Here is a 15,602-nt window from a genome sequence, read left to right as displayed (position 1 = left end):
AGGAGAGTGGGGGAGGGGGTGGGTAATAAAAAGAAAATGTGACTGAGATGGTCTAATTCCACGCCCGTGCAAAGTTTTCATGCATGCAACCACTAAAACAAACGGGGATCAACATTTCTTTTATTTTGATGCTAACATTTCACCTAATGATGGAGAGCGCATTTTCCACGGTGTAAGCCCACCACGCAGATGATCCCACAGAATGAGCTGAGACGGATTCAGGCTCCGCGCCTCAGTGTGTGGAGCAGCTGACTCCCTCTCTCCACGTCCAGATGGCTCCTGCACACAGATTTGCATTCATTTTCCTTTAATATCTTCTGAAATAGCGGGGCAGCTGCATTTGTTGTCAAATACGGTTTAAAACTCCCTTTCAGGACAGCATCGTTACCTACGTGACGGGTGTGGAGATCCATTTTCCCTCTCCAGTCAACAGTATCAGATCTAAGAGGATTTGTCTCAAAGTCTCCTAATTTGATAATCAGATTTAAATCGCCTCGGTGCGTGTAATCAGGGGTTAAGTTCTAATAAGCGACTTGAAACTGTGCAAAAAGCACAGTGAGTTCTGTGCAAAAAAGATATTTGCAATCTCGGTAGAACAGACAAAACATTTGCAGCACGCGTCTCGATTTGTTTCATCTAAGGGGGAAAAATACAATTAACAAAGAGCACCCATTTGATTTCATTCTCATATCCTCCCCTCCCCACAAATTTAAACTTTGAGTTCTCTAAAAAAAATAAAAAATAAAAACAAAAATAAAAAGTTAAAAAAAAAATCTACAACCTGGTTTTGTAACTGGGCAATTTGGCAATAGATTGTGTAGAGGTGAAAGCAACAGCTTATAATTCACTTATCTTTGGCAGCAGCTATTAACCCTCTGCACCAGCTAGATAGATTGCTCAGGATATAGCACACATCTCTCTTCCTCGCACCCTCCCCTCTCTCCTTCATCCTCTCCCCCCTTTCACCACTAATGAACCGAATTGCTTGCTTGTCCCTCTCGGACGGAGTCGGACATGTAGGCAGTTGGCTCTTTAAAAATGATTAAGATGTTTCTGATTATTAGGTACATGGCGTGCATTAAATGCGGAAGACATAGAACCACGGATTTCCCGAAGTTTGTTTAATGTCATGGGACACCGACTCTGATTTTTAATCTATAAAAGAGGTCAAAAGACCTGACTTTATCTGCAGTAAATGGCACCGCGATGTGACTGATTTGTTTTGACATTAATAACAAAGATGCTGAAAAACTCCGTCTGATTTCCAAACTTTGCTCCCTTTTTTGGATTTTGTGCGCAAAAACTAAAACATAAAAAAAAAAAAACCTGCCCGACTGCCCCAGCGAAACAAATGAGTCAAATACCTGTTGTTAAAAAAAATGATCAATGAAAAGTTAATGTAAATTAAAATATTTATAATCATGTGTGATTTTATGATTTCCGCGTTGTGTTAATTACACCTTAATTACAATAACATAACCCACAGCACGCGATCACAATACGAAATAGAATATATATCAATTTTATGAAGAAACATAATCTGCTCTTATTGAAATATGATTTATGGCCTTTAATCTCACAGACACTGAGATGCTTTCGATACGTCAGTGAACAAACAGTCTCATCAAGTCAATTTGTAATGGTGTTAACAAATTTAATCGAATAAATATATGAAATGCTATTAATTTTAATCCATTATAATAAAACTAATCACGGAAATTGCAATCGGTAGGCCAGCTAAAAATAATAAGCACTGAATTCCGAATAATTGTTATGTATTATTATTATGATTATTTTATTATTATTATTATTTTCCTCCTCATTATGTGTGATGGTTACACCCGGTTGAATTTTCCATATCATTAAAAAAATCAAACTCACCACATATAGGGCCTAAGCAAGAGGAAAAGTGGAGCGAATGAGTGTTCTCAAGCTGCTGCACTATAGGGCTGTACCCGTACAGTGGAGCGCCACTGCCTGACAGGAACCGTCAGAGCTCCATATATGGTCAAAACCACGCCCCTTCAGCGTCATATTCTGACAGCGCCTCTCCCGTGGGTTTAGAGTTTTGGCTCCCGGGAAAGATTTCAGTCCTCGGGGAAAGAGGGCTTAGTTTTGCATGTTCCCATCCATCCTGCACGACGCGAAAGGGCCCCTTATCCACCTCTCCTGTGTACTAGGAACACCTCCACTGGTGATCAGCCTTTGCCTGTGTTTGTCTTGTGGAGAAGCAGCAGCACCTTTTCAGGAGTGGGTTTTTTATTCAACAAGAAGTCCTGAAGGTTTTGGATGCGGTGCTTCAGGGATGTGGGCACTTTGAGAGCAGCATCACCCACAAACACAAACAACTGCCATCGATTTTTCTGTGAATAGCACAAAAAAAAAAAAAAGAAAAAGAAAAAAAAACAGAGGAACAATAGCAACACAAAAAAATCTTGTCTATTGAACAATTCACTTTTCCAGTCTGTGGATACCGCTCTAACTAAGTACAGCACTTTGAGAATTGTTCACATCGGACGGACTGAAGAGGGAGGCAAGACCTGTGGACCGGGTTTTCCCTCGCAAGTCTGAATCGGCTCTCGCTACTTATCCCGTGAAAAAAAAAAAACCCTGAAGGATAACACGCTTGGACGTTTATTTGCCTAATTTCGCAGGAGGCTCTTTTTCACGCAAATTGTCCTAAATGTTTGGGATTCAGGAAACTATACCGCGGGGTGGGACGACGATGAAGGAGGAACCGCTGGGTGGACTGAACTCGGTCCGCTCCTGGATGCACACAGCTGGGGTGGTGGATGCAAACACAGCCGCCCAAAGGTACGCATGCCAAAAAGCATCTGATTTTTCTCACGCATTCCCTCCTCATCATATCGACCCCTCAATCCCCTGAATACTCTGTATCAATTACGGTCTCCCAATAAATGCCCCCCCTTCGGCTTTCCCTTCTTTCATTACATCAGATTACCCATTATTGTGACAAATCAAGAAATCTCCCCCGTACTCAAGCGTGCTTCTGCATCTCCAATGTTTCCATCAGCTTCTCCATCATCTAGTATCCCCGGTGTCCGGTGCTTAACCGAGATGGTCTCTTGTTTTCTCCCCGCAGCGGTGTCGGCTTGGCACGGGCACATTATGAAAAGCAGCCCCCTTCCAACCTCAGAAAATCCAATTTTTTCCATTTCGTCCTGGCGCTGTATGACAGACAGGGTCAGCCCGTGGAGATCGAAAGGACAGCTTTTGTGGACTTTGTGGAGAAAGAAAAAGTAAGCGGTGTATTTTAGAATACATGCACCTCTCTACATAATCAGCACATGTATCGAAATTATGTACTCAGAAATGGGCAATGGGTTACTAAGGGGAAGTCACGTTTAATATTGATTTTCTTTAAAAAGAAAAAAAGGAAAAAAGGAAAAATTCAATTCCTTGATGACAGAGGGTCATTTTAGCATCTAAAGCCGTTTCTCTTCTTTAGCACCAAAACTCTGAATTTATTTTTAAACGCATAGACATGTGGTGGTGATGGGCAGTTGTTTTTCTGATTGCTGATTTTCACAAACTGTTGTTTTCTGCAGGAACCAACCAGTGAAAAAACTAACAATGGGATACATTACAAACTACAGTTATTGTACAGTAACGGTGAGTGAAACTGTCTTTAATATTTTTAAAAACATGTGAAAATCTATCAGTGAGTTTGTCTGTGTGCGTAAAACCACATGTAATAATAATAATAATAATAATAATAATAATAATAATAATAATAATAATATTATAAAATTATAATCACTATCTGAACTCTTAGATTTTAATGAAAAGTTTTTTTTTCTTTTTTCTCTTTTTTTGAGGGTTTTATTATTATTTATTTTCATAAATTCATTACCCACAATTCCTTAAAAATGTAAAAGTGCTCCTCTTTTTCTCTCCCCAGGCGTCAGAACAGAACAGGATCTTTACATACGGTTAATCGATTCCATGACGAAGCAGGTAAGCTGCTGCTGTTACACTTGTTTCTGCGCACAGTGCAAACTCCACGGTTCACAAGTGGGGGAGGAAAAAAACATTTAAAAAAAGCCAAACAAAATCTTAACATGGCGTGTAAATCGTCACCCCTGAGATACATAGACACACTTCTCGGTTTTCAAAAAAAAAAAAAAAAAAAAAAAAATCTGCTTGCAAAATGCAGTTGTGGCACAAAATAAAAATCAAATTACAGATGGAATCAGAAGAGACAGCTTCCATTTTGACTGTTTACGTTTGACCATATCATATTGCAAGACCCTAAAGTCAATTTCTCTTCGCCAGAGTTGAGTCTTTTTTTTTGTAGGTTCAGTTTGTCCAGCATTAAAATTTAAACACTACCTCTGCTCCATATGATCCGATTTGACTTTTCCTGCAAAGAGTCAGAGGTGACGGTCTAAACATTTTTTTTTTTTAAATTGCTTTAAATGTTATATTTATAAAAATAGACATTTAAAAAATTCTGCTCAGGTGTAAACACGTGAATGGCTTTCATAGCGTAAAAATAAACCCCCAAAAATGCTTATGAGTATTTTTTTTGTTTTTTTTTAGATTACCGAACTTAATTATGATTAGGGAAAATAAAATTAGACGCCACGCTTTCGTCTCTCCATATCGTGTTGTATTATTAAACAGAGGATTTAGCTAGAGCCTCAGCCTCCTGAATAGAGCCGTGAAGCCTGGACCACTGGTCACAGACAACATTCCTGTGCGAATGATCCGAGTCAATGACGCAGAACAAGCAATTTATGGATTTCTGTTTCTACAGCTGCAAATAGCCACATAAATCAAACCAATATAGATAATCGCCTGGTTCCCCCGAAAAAAAGAAGAGAGGGGAGGAAAAAAACCTCACAGCAGGTCAAGTAGGACAGCTTTTAGAAGCGAGAGAGAGTGATGCGACCTGGTTCAGATATGTCACTTTTTCAAAGTCATTCTTTCCTGTTGGCATAAAGAGAGTCAGGGGCAAAAAATACAAATTTCATTCTAGGCAAACAGAACGTAAAAATTAAATGCAACCTATCAGGTTTTTTTTTAATATATATAAATATATATATATATATATATATATATATATATATATATATATATATATATATATATATATATATATATATATGTAGATTTTTTTGGCATTATGTGCAATATTTTCTTTATAATTTGTTGCTTTGCTTTGCATTTACACTCGGTGCCGGTTCAGCGTACGAGGGAGTAAAGTGTCTATCCTTAGAAATGGTAGAAGGAGGGAGGGATCGAGGGAGGGAGAGAAGAGCGGCAGAACTGATAGCTCCACGCCATCTGTTTCAGCCAATGCTCAAAAATTACTCAACCGTACCGCCAGACACCGCTTTTTATCCACAGAAAGATCATTGTTAGCGGCTCAAAATAAACAACAGATTGCCCATTAACACTTTCCCCCAAATATCCCCAGATTATAAGCATATTGATGACACTTCTATTGGATCTCTCCTTATGAAAATCCCTCTGTCTCCCCCCCTCTCTCTCTTCCTCTGTCTGTCTGTGCCACATATTATCCAGATTAATAAAAAATACAGTTTATGATTATTATTAAATATATGGATTGCTACTTTTATTTTTATATACATTTTTACTATTGCTGCCACAAAAATGTAGAAGCAGTTGATATTTGTGCATTTTTTAATAGTTAAATTTAGACAGTCATTTATGTTTATAGAAATCAGTATAATTTACAGCACAGGGGAATGCTGGGATTATTTGAACCACATTTCCTATTCAGTATTTGGTCTCATCTGTTATATTGTGTTGCTCTAACATCACGTGTGTTCATGCCCTGATTTATTTTGTTAAACAGTAGCCTAATTATTTGCCAGTTCAAGAGTTTTCTTGATGTGTGTGTTGAAAACGACGGCTGTGTTTTCACTTTATTTCCATCTCATTTTGTTTCAAAGGCCATAGTTTATGAGGGTCAAGACAAGAATCCAGAAATGTGCAGAGTTCTTCTTACTCATGAAATTATGTGCAGGTAAGCGTTATTTTCCTGCTCTGTCCATTTTGCAGATTCAAGCAAAAAGTAATTCCCTCCCCTTCAATAAGTTTTGACACTCATGATGTGATGCAGCGAGCCAAAACTGTCCTGTGGTCCTTCAGCAGCCACAGAGCGAGAGAGAGCTGCTGTCATTTCTAACTTTGATATGATGTGATTCAACTTTGATATGAATATGACAGTGAAAATGAACTGTCTTTTCCAGTGAAGGGGAACTGAATGTGTAATAAACACTCAGTGACAAAGTACATAAGTTGTGGTTTTGTTTTTTTTAATCTTTTAGTTTGTTTTTATATTTTAAGAATTATATATCAGCATGCCGGGGACAATGTGTCTTCTGTTATGCATTAATGCTGCATGCTATGCATCTTTTTTTTTTTGTACTCAATTCTCAGTTGATCCCACCTGTCAACAATGATCAGCAAGCCTTTTAGTGTCATTTAACCACATAAATCTCCACTCATATTGCGCTGCTATTCAGCGGTGTCATTGATACTAAAAGGAAAAACGCCTTTTGTTGTTATTGTTGAGCTCAGCATGAGCTTTGTGAACATTGAATTCGGATACTGTCGGTTAACCGCTCCTTTGTTGCACCGGTGCATTGTTCAAGTTACTGGTTGAGAGCAAGTGCAGCATGAGAGCTGAGAATGATTTGTCTTTTTCCATGCATAAACTCATCACTCACGCTCAATTTATACAAGCATCCATCACTTATTTGTGACACATTGAATATGGTCGTGCTCGAGAGGTAATATTTTTTTTTTTCCAAAGGGAAGTGCATTTTGCTGCTGAATAAAACAACTACTACAACTGCTGCCTATTATCACATAAGAAGATATACATAATGAGAATATTCTTTTGATATATTATCTAATTAAAGCATATTTTATTTTAGCCGTGTAATAAACTAGTTTTTGAATTATATATTTTTTCTCAGTACTTTGCAGCCATAAAACACTTTTTTATTATTGCTTCTAGAAAGTCATGTAAATCAGGGATATTTAAATAGCGTGTGCTTGACTGACAGTAGCTTTGCACAAAAGCTTTGTTTTCCCTTTCTGCACCATATGGCATAAATCAATCTTATTCACATATGTTTATATGTTTTCATTTCAAATGGAAGCTGGGATGATGTATTTGTTTATTTTTGCTGTTTTTTTTTATTCCAGTCCCAATCAAAGAAGTGAAAGGCAGCTAGCTATAGGCTTAGGGAGGAGATGGTTGAAACATGTGGTGGAAGATAGATTAGTGCTTTTGAGGCCATAATTGATAAATGCCCCGCAGAAATATTGGTTGAGGGTGGCACCTTGCATCTCCCTCAGAAATAGCAGCTTGGCAATTAGAGGTAAACAAAAGCTGAAGCTGTGAAAAGTGACTCCCCTGCCTCCTGGCCCAATCCCCACTCCCCTCCCCTCCAACACTAAGCCAAACAACACAACATGTTGTTTTCACCATTTTTATCAGCCATCAGCATCAATGGAAAGGATAGATTGAGTGAAGGAAATCTCATGGTAATTTTTACCCCCCATATCAAAAGCACTCAGATACGCGTAATACATGCATGTTTTTTTTTTTTTGTGCATTATTTATTTATTTGTATTTATTGTGAAAAGTATCGCTTGCCCTGTAACACACTTTTCTATGTTTTTGTAGCCGATGCTGTGACAAGAAAAGCTGTGGAAACAGGAACGAGACTCCCTCAGACCCAGTGATCATTGACAGGTAGGCCGTGTGCAGCTTTTTCCTTTTCTGTGTTTGCGAACAGGGAATGAGTAAGTGAATGAGTGAGCGTCAGACTGACTAAATGCATGAGTGACTGAGTGGATGAGCAGGCACACGGATGAGCTAGTGAACAAATTAGTCCCCTCCCGCTGTACCAGACGGCCCAGTTGGGCTGACTTGCATCTTACAGCCCACAGTGTGGGAACTGTGGGTGACTCTGTGTGAGTGGCTGAGGGGTGTCTTTCCCAAGTACCTGTGCACTGAGGGGCGGTCACCACCTGGATAGGGTTTGTTCAGTCACAGGTGGTTCAATCACTAGAGGATCATGCTGGGAATACACCTAATTAGCTTAGGCAACTTCGCATTTATTTGGCTGGCTTCCTTTCTTTGTTTATGACAGTGATGCTTACACTGTCAATAGTTGTTTTTCATTGACTGTTTCCTTCGTTCAAGTTAGCTGTGAGCTAGGTGCCATTAAAGCTTTGTTTTAGGAGGGATAAACATTTTATGTCTGCTGTTTTGTTCTGCACCTTCAGGCTAGTTATCTGCCACTTTTATATTACCTTCATCACTTTATAAAGTGGGAGAATAAATGGCCTTCTTCCAGGCGTTGACATTTTCCCTCACACTGTGAAACTATAGGTCTTGGTCAATGTGAATATGTTTAGGTTGGTGGTACGAGGGTGTGCGCGCTTATGTGCTTATGTGTGTTCGGTGGCTATAGAGGTGAGGTAGGGGGTGTAGTTTGAGCGTCGATCTCAATGTAACTCTCACCACGTAGTAGGGAGAGACAGCAATGCTAATGTTTGACTAGCTGGAATCACTGTTTGCTTAGTGGAGAATGCCTGGTATCTGACAGAGGGGACAACTCTCTTATTAGTAATCAAATAGGGCTGAGCAGTTGTTGCTGCCACTCCACTCCAGCGGCTTCTCATGCATCAGAAAGTAGGAGCTGGCTGCCCTGGGAGCCTGGATGGATTACCAGAGCTACTGCTGTCTGAAGTCAAGCTCACAAAGACACACATGTAGATAAACGCAGATGCACACTCAGACAAGGACACAAACGCAGACAGACAGACACCCACACACACGCATGCACATCCTCAAACACACACGCGTGCTGCTTGTATGTCGTTCATGCTGTTGCTGTGGCTGAATGTATCTCAATGCAAGTACAAGAAAACTATTGAGGGTTTTTTTAGGGCATCGTAAGAGTATAGCTTTTTCCTTTTTTTTTCTCGCCGGATTGCAAGGATTTCTTAATTCATTAGTCAGGTGCATTTGTTCCTTACAATAGTGACAGCGATAGTGCAAACATTAACATATAACTTGAGACGTCTACGTCTCCTGATTTCCGCCGCTTTCATGTTTGCTTTGTGCTGCTCTGCTGCCTTTTACTGTTTAGAGTTTCGCACGCCATTGTTCTTCAATCTGCGGGACAAAACATGTAACTTAAGTACAATAAGCAAAATGAATGCATGGAGAATTAAAGTCAAGAAGAGGGGTGGGAAAAAAAGAACAGGGAAGAAAGAAGCGGATGGATATTGTAAGCTCAACTGGCTCAGGGAGGGCTCGGATTTTCATTGTGACGAGTCTGAATAGGAGTAGAGTATCCCTTTCCTTGCACAATGAGCAGCTCTGTTGAAACACAAAAGCATATGTTCCTCATTAGACCCTCCCATTGTCTCCATGTCGTAACTATGAGCCCGTCAGCTCACCCTAACAGACCCACACAGGTTCCCAGTGACTGAAGGAGGCTCGCAGAGAGGGGTGCTTGTGAAAGGTTGCAGGGTTTAGCAAGAGTTACGGACACGGCCAGAGCACACTGTAGGCTTGCTATGTAAGCTTATTTACTGCAATTACTTGACTTTTCCCGCTGTGCATATGGGTAAGCTTTTCTGTTAAAGCTTCCATGTTTTACAGCCATTTCTGTTACATCTGTCATTTTCTCATGCACATCATTACAGGCACCTGTGCTGCGGTCGCTGCTGGCAGAAACTGATTATTTCCAATTGAGTAGAACATAGTTGAGTGACATAAACCTAGAGGAGAGGTTTGATTGTTGAATCAGGCACGTCTCATCTGTCTACAATTACAGTATGAAAACCAGCTAGCACTGCCACATTTCCCAGAGAAACAGTAGCATGGCCGAACCTTAAGAAACAGATTTGGAGTGAATCATTGATGGCGTTCATTCTCTGTAACATTTTCCCAGATGGTAAGAGGGGAAAGCGCACACAGCTAGCTGGCATCTAGCAAGACATTAACTGGCATTCCCATGGATCTGGCATATCCAACGGAGTTTGGGAAACTTATCATTCCAAATGTGTCCTATTTTCCTGCGGTCAAGCCAGACATCTGTTTACCCTATTTTCTCTCAGAGTTTTGATACAGATTTTCACTCAGATTTTTGAAGAGGAAGGATTCTCTTTAAAAAAAAAAAAAAAGTTGGTTAGATATAGGCCCAACAGCTGTCACAAAGTTTCAGCACTGCTTGGTCTTTAAATATTTCAGCACTTACATTTGATGCCCTTGCATAATTCATATTAATTTTTGGATGAAGAAAGGCCCTATTTTTGCTGCATTTGGGTGGGTTTATATGTGCTACTAAAGTTTCAGTGTCTTTTGCAAAAGTCAGTTTGTATTTTGCTCTACAAAAAAGTCGATTCACTGTTAAGAGCATGAGCACTCTTTTTCCTTTCTTCAGACATCAAACCAGAAACTAAAAAAAAAAAAAAAAGTAAGTCAGTCCGTGCTTGTTAAATAAAGGAAACAGCCACTAATTGTAGCATTGTTGCTATGATCGCATAGCTGTACACTTTGCTATGTCTCATTTATAAATCCAGCAGTGCTACAGTTGTCACATTTATAAGTTAATGGTCCTTTAAAGTAAGTGGGAGTGTAGGCTGATTTAACTGGTAATTTAAGTCTTTAGAAATATAGTGATGAGGCACCCAATATCTGATTAGATGGTTTTCCCATTTACAGTACACATATAGCCAAACATAACTCAATTTACGGTGACTCCTCTGGTTGGGTATCTGCCTTCACTCTCTTGCATATTGACTTTGTCCTCTCTTGTGTGAAAGATTAGATACATTGTTCCGGCTTACACATGGATTTTGTAATAAGACGGCACATGTTGTTGAAAGAGGAGAGAAAATGACTCATTCTGACTGTCAGGGTTCAAAGGTCACATTTTACACAGGGATCTCGAGCAATTTATGCAAGTAGCATTGAAACAGACAAGCGGCAAATGTGTGTATGAATTTGGATTTTTTTTAAGGTGTGTGAGTTTACGCTGCCATTCACCAACAGATTCTGGACCATATCTAAACATGTCAGCTTCATTTATTCCAGCGGCTACGGCCCTCCCTTTCACTTCCTGTCACAAAGGTCAAAGAGCACTGACCTTTGGAGTGCAGCCCAGCCACTGAATAATTCATGACATTGACTTGTTTTTTCCCCTTATTTTTCCCCTTGTCTCTTTCTTTCTCTCTCTTTTTTTTTTGGTCAGCACACATGGTTGTGCTGTGGGAGGCTTTTATTCATTTAGCTCATTTATAAAGGCCTCACCGCACCTGTTCGTGTGTTAATGCAATTAAATTTTTGCCTAATGTAGATTTTGCTTAGCTTTCTGTTATGTCCCTCATTAGTGAGCCTGTATTTTCTAAATGACTTTGCGTTATCGTTCATTTGTGGAACACCTACGAGGTCATTTCCCAGAGTGCACTTGACTTGTTGTCAAGTTGTTTACCAGAAACAAAAGACCGCAGCCTTAGAACGTCTCGCATGTGGTTCCCTCGGCCTTCTAAGAAACAAATCGGAAAATTTGTGCGCTCCCATCTGGTTTGTGCAAAACCGTGATTACCTCCAAAAGCTGAACAAATGCCAGTATTTATAAGGTCAGCCCTTTATGTGGAAATGTGATGTAAATGAGAATCAGCGAAAGGGGACATTAAACAAAATTAAATTCATTGTCTCCTTTAATGTCATTTACATTTTTGGCTAAGCCCTGGACTGTCAAAGAGGATTTCTAAAACCATTTTAATTGCACATCAGCATTGGAAAAGAGGGTGTGTTTTCACTGAGCGGCTGACTTGATAACCTGCAAAGAGAAGTCTGTTTATGAAGTGCCTAAATGACATGTTTTCACTGCATCTGCAGAGGAGCAATTAAGATGGCACTCGGTAGGTAGTGTTAATCTAACACCATCCCACCATCCATAATGAAAATGATGCAGTGGATAGGGTCACTGTTGTTTTGATTTAGAGTTGATTGCTGCAGGTGTTACTTTTATTTCTCTTTTTAACATTATACCACTGAGCTGTGGGATCTTTAGATTTTACAGTGAGTCATTTAAAGCTGTTAACATGTATAGGAAATGCTCTGTTATTATATTTACACACGCATGCAAACACCTGCAAATGTCTTATTATTTGCGGCTTAATAAAATATCCATCTTGCTGTTGGATTTATGGCTGTGTTTGGTGTAATTCGTGTGACAGATGTGAGTTTTTCACGCCCATTGAGAAATGGGAGAATAAACTGGCCACCCCTGCCTAAGTCGACGTGATGTTTGAGTGAAGCCTGTCTCCTCCCGAGCCAGAGTAGGAAGAGCAGGAAGTGTTGAGAGTGAAAGCTGTACTTGGCAGCCCTCCTTTGGCTTGCACTTGCCGAGAAATGAAACCCAGACCCTCTCTGCAGCCCCAGAGCCAGAACCTCCTTCCCAGTGCTCCAACATCCAGGATTGGGTAATACTGTTCACTAAGCAAAACATTACCTCAAATTATACTCGCCCTGTTTTCTATTCCCTCCTCCCTCATGTCGGTTTTATCGCAGTTTGTAAATGTCAAGACACGTACAAAGACGCACAGTATAAATGATATTTTCCAAATTATGCTCACATGTTTGGGTTCACATGAGTGGCGGCTGAATGTAACGTGGTGCCTGACGTTCCCGAGGGAGACCCACCTCACTAGGGTAGGATTCCCCAGTGGCATCAGCTAATGGCAAGACTTGACAACAGCAGAGAAGCCGGGGGTGTTGTGTTTTACTAGCGCTGAGCAGGGGTGATGACTTTAACATGTGTGCAGAGAAAGACGGAGATGTTTGTGTGGCGTGTGTGCATGTGTTTTGTGTGTGTACCTGCATCTCTGAGTGTGTGCACACACTCGCGTGTGTGTGTGTGTGTGTGTGTGCTGTGCTAAAGAGAGAGGTGTGCAGTACGAAAGTGGCGCGGGCCAACAGAGCGACGGATTCGGCTCCAGCTTGACGGCAGTGAAAGACGAAACATGGTTCCACATGTGTTGAGAAAGAGCAGTCCATCTGTCCATTGAGACAACCCCTCCCCCCCTCCAACCCCACCCCCCTTCTCTTTCCCTCTTTCCTTCTCTTCCTCTCTCCTTCTCTAGCTGCCCGAACCACCCACCCCCTCCACTTTTTACTCCCCTGGTTCACTGCTGACAGAAACAAGGCCAGAGCTGGGGTGATGGGATGAATGCTGGGCCAAGAGCAACACTGGACCTTGTATACACACAGTTACACACAGTTACACACAGTTACACACACACACACACACACACACACACACACACACACACAAGCCGAAGAGGAGTAAGAAAAGGTTATCAAAGATTTTATATTTATTTATTCACTTGTTTTTTTGTTTTTTTTTGGTGTATGTCTTTATATGTTGTTAAAGTTTGCCATCTTTATTCGCCGACTTGTTTTTCCATAGTTTTCATGTCCAGCTGCGGAGCGATCATTTATTTTGATATTATGAGCGAAAACACTCTATCGAGATTTATTCACTGTTCCCCGACACACTGCTGCAATAAGCCACCGTGGTGAAAATCCTACATTATTGAAATTAAATCTGAGGTAAATAAAACATGCCACTCTTTCTCAAATATTTAGCAGCTCTCCTTTATAATTAAACTTTGTAGCTGTTGTGATGATGTTGTTTGGTTCCTTAAAGCATTAATGACGCAAGATCTTTGTCGAACAGCTCCCGATTCTGTGAATCACATTTAGGTCACTCAGACCTATGTGTGTGTGTTTTTTTTTCTTTTTCCTTTTTTGTGCTATTTTTTCAGTTGAAAAAGAGTCTCCTTTCTTTCTCTTGGCATGTTCTTACTCCCATTCAATCCTTATTAGGTTTCCCCTAATTGTCAAACAAACTGTTGGGTCAACCTCAGTCGTATCTGGCCGTAAAACAGCACATTAGGCCCTGGTGAGGGATATATGTGGTATTTCATCGGAGACGGAGTAATGCTGGGGTTTTATGGTTAAGTACCAGTTCACGCCCACGCCATTTGTTTCGCATTAGAGTGGAGGTTTTGTAAATCAGATCAATATGTTCGCTGAGATGTGATTCCATGTTGGGATCTCCCGAGTCGTTCTTTCCTCAAGTATTTTTCTTAGGGGACTGGTTGTCGATGCACACTCCTCTGCTCCCCCTCCCTGCCCATCCTTCCTTTTTTCCCTACCTCTGTCAGTCCCTCCCTCCACCACCGCCGCAATCTTTTTCCATTTTCTGAATGTAGCAATTTGTAGTGTGACACAGGCTAGATTAGGATGGGAAGCAGTCTGAAGATTTCATCGGACATGGTCCTGCTCCCGCTGGTGTGAGGTCACAGGACAAAGATGGGGGGAATTCAGGGATAGGGTCATCAGTTACCTCGGGGAAACGAGCTGGTCTGCTGGCTGCTCTGTTGGCCCCAGGGGTGCCTGGGATGTATCGGAGGAGAAGCCCCAGAGAAAGAACCCTGAACCAGTGTCATTTATTAAAAGTGACAAGTTATTTCTAACTATAGCTCTGTTTTTATTGTTTTACAATGCTGTCATTTGGAACAGTGCCTCTCTGTTCAGGAATCACAAACAAGTGATGAATGAACCAGGTGACCAGCTTTTTTACCATACACACATGCTCGATGCTCCTCTGCAACACACGCGCGCTGTTAAATGATATTTTGTGTCTCATTTCTGTGGTAAATTAAACAAATGTGCAGGTTTAATAAAGATCGACCCCGTGATAAGTGTACTAAAAACATTTCACCATGCACCAGATTTTCCTGCAGGACATTTGTTCAGTAAATTAATAACAGCTTACAGTATGCATCTCAGCTTGACCTCTGCATAATCAGTACCAGGAGTTCTGCAGAATATGACCACACTGTGGTGTGTGTGTGTGCACAGAGAGTAGATATTCAGCTTTTACTGTTTCAGTTGTTTTTCTATTCTGGGTTTTATTTATAAAAATCATAAAGTTCACAGTAATAATGGCATATTTTTTTAGTGTTTGACCAAAGCTCTTCATTGAGGGTCACTGAGGTACTCTGCTCCCCATCTTTTTTTTTTACTGCCTGCCCCAACTGCGTTAATGATATATGACAGAAATTTCCTTGTGCTGGTTCAGTGGCAAGAAAGGTCCTGGCTAGTCTATATCAATCCATCTGACTTATGTTCCCATGTCTTGAATTACCGCTTGATGGAAACCTGCTGTGGGCTTCTCTTGCCAATTGAAATCAGATCTCCTCCACAGCCTGGTGTGATATTGATCCATATTCAACACCCAGGCTGCAGATCGATCAGTATTGATTTACAATAAAAAACACTCCTCTGCTTGTTCAGCACTGCGATCGATACTTTAAAGTAAAGGGGGGGAAAAAAATTTAAAAAGAAGAAAAACAGGGCTGTTCTTTCTACCATGCAGCGACCAGCTGGAATATATTAAAAAATATATATGAAGAGATGTTTCATTTCATTAGAGGAGTGCGAGTTTAAGTGACCAAACCTTGACCACGCCAGCAACCGGCAACCACGTCTGCAGTGAACAATG

At 40.6% G+C, this 15,602-nt stretch overlaps 1 protein-coding gene across 2 annotated transcripts in view; it reads left to right on the top strand.

Annotated features, from left to right (window-relative positions):
- The first annotated feature begins 2,104 nt into the window (after window positions 1-2,104).
- Window positions 2,105-15,602, top strand: part of LOC146619853 (transcription factor COE3) — a 65,893-nt gene continuing 52,395 nt past the window's right edge. For both annotated transcript variants that reach the window (XM_085369166.1, XM_085369164.1), the window contains exons 1-6: window positions 2,105-2,814; window positions 3,104-3,260; window positions 3,570-3,633; window positions 3,923-3,978; window positions 5,943-6,016; window positions 7,691-7,759. In XM_085369166.1, coding sequence (XP_085225292.1) covers window positions 2,684-2,814; window positions 3,104-3,260; window positions 3,570-3,633; window positions 3,923-3,978; window positions 5,943-6,016; window positions 7,691-7,759 — 551 coding nt within the window. In that variant the 5' untranslated portion in view covers window positions 2,105-2,683. The remainder of the gene's footprint in view (window positions 2,815-3,103; window positions 3,261-3,569; window positions 3,634-3,922; window positions 3,979-5,942; window positions 6,017-7,690; window positions 7,760-15,602) is intronic.

Source organism: Diplotaxodon limnothrissa, linkage group LG13 (assembly GCF_057381915.1).
Source record: "Diplotaxodon limnothrissa isolate DT_005_m linkage group LG13, D_limnothrissa_male_GT1.1, whole genome shotgun sequence".
NCBI classification, from domain to species: domain Eukaryota; kingdom Metazoa; phylum Chordata; class Actinopteri; order Cichliformes; family Cichlidae; genus Diplotaxodon; species Diplotaxodon limnothrissa.
The sequence above is the reverse complement of the archived record's forward strand: the minus strand, read 5'-3'. Positions and strand labels throughout refer to the sequence as shown.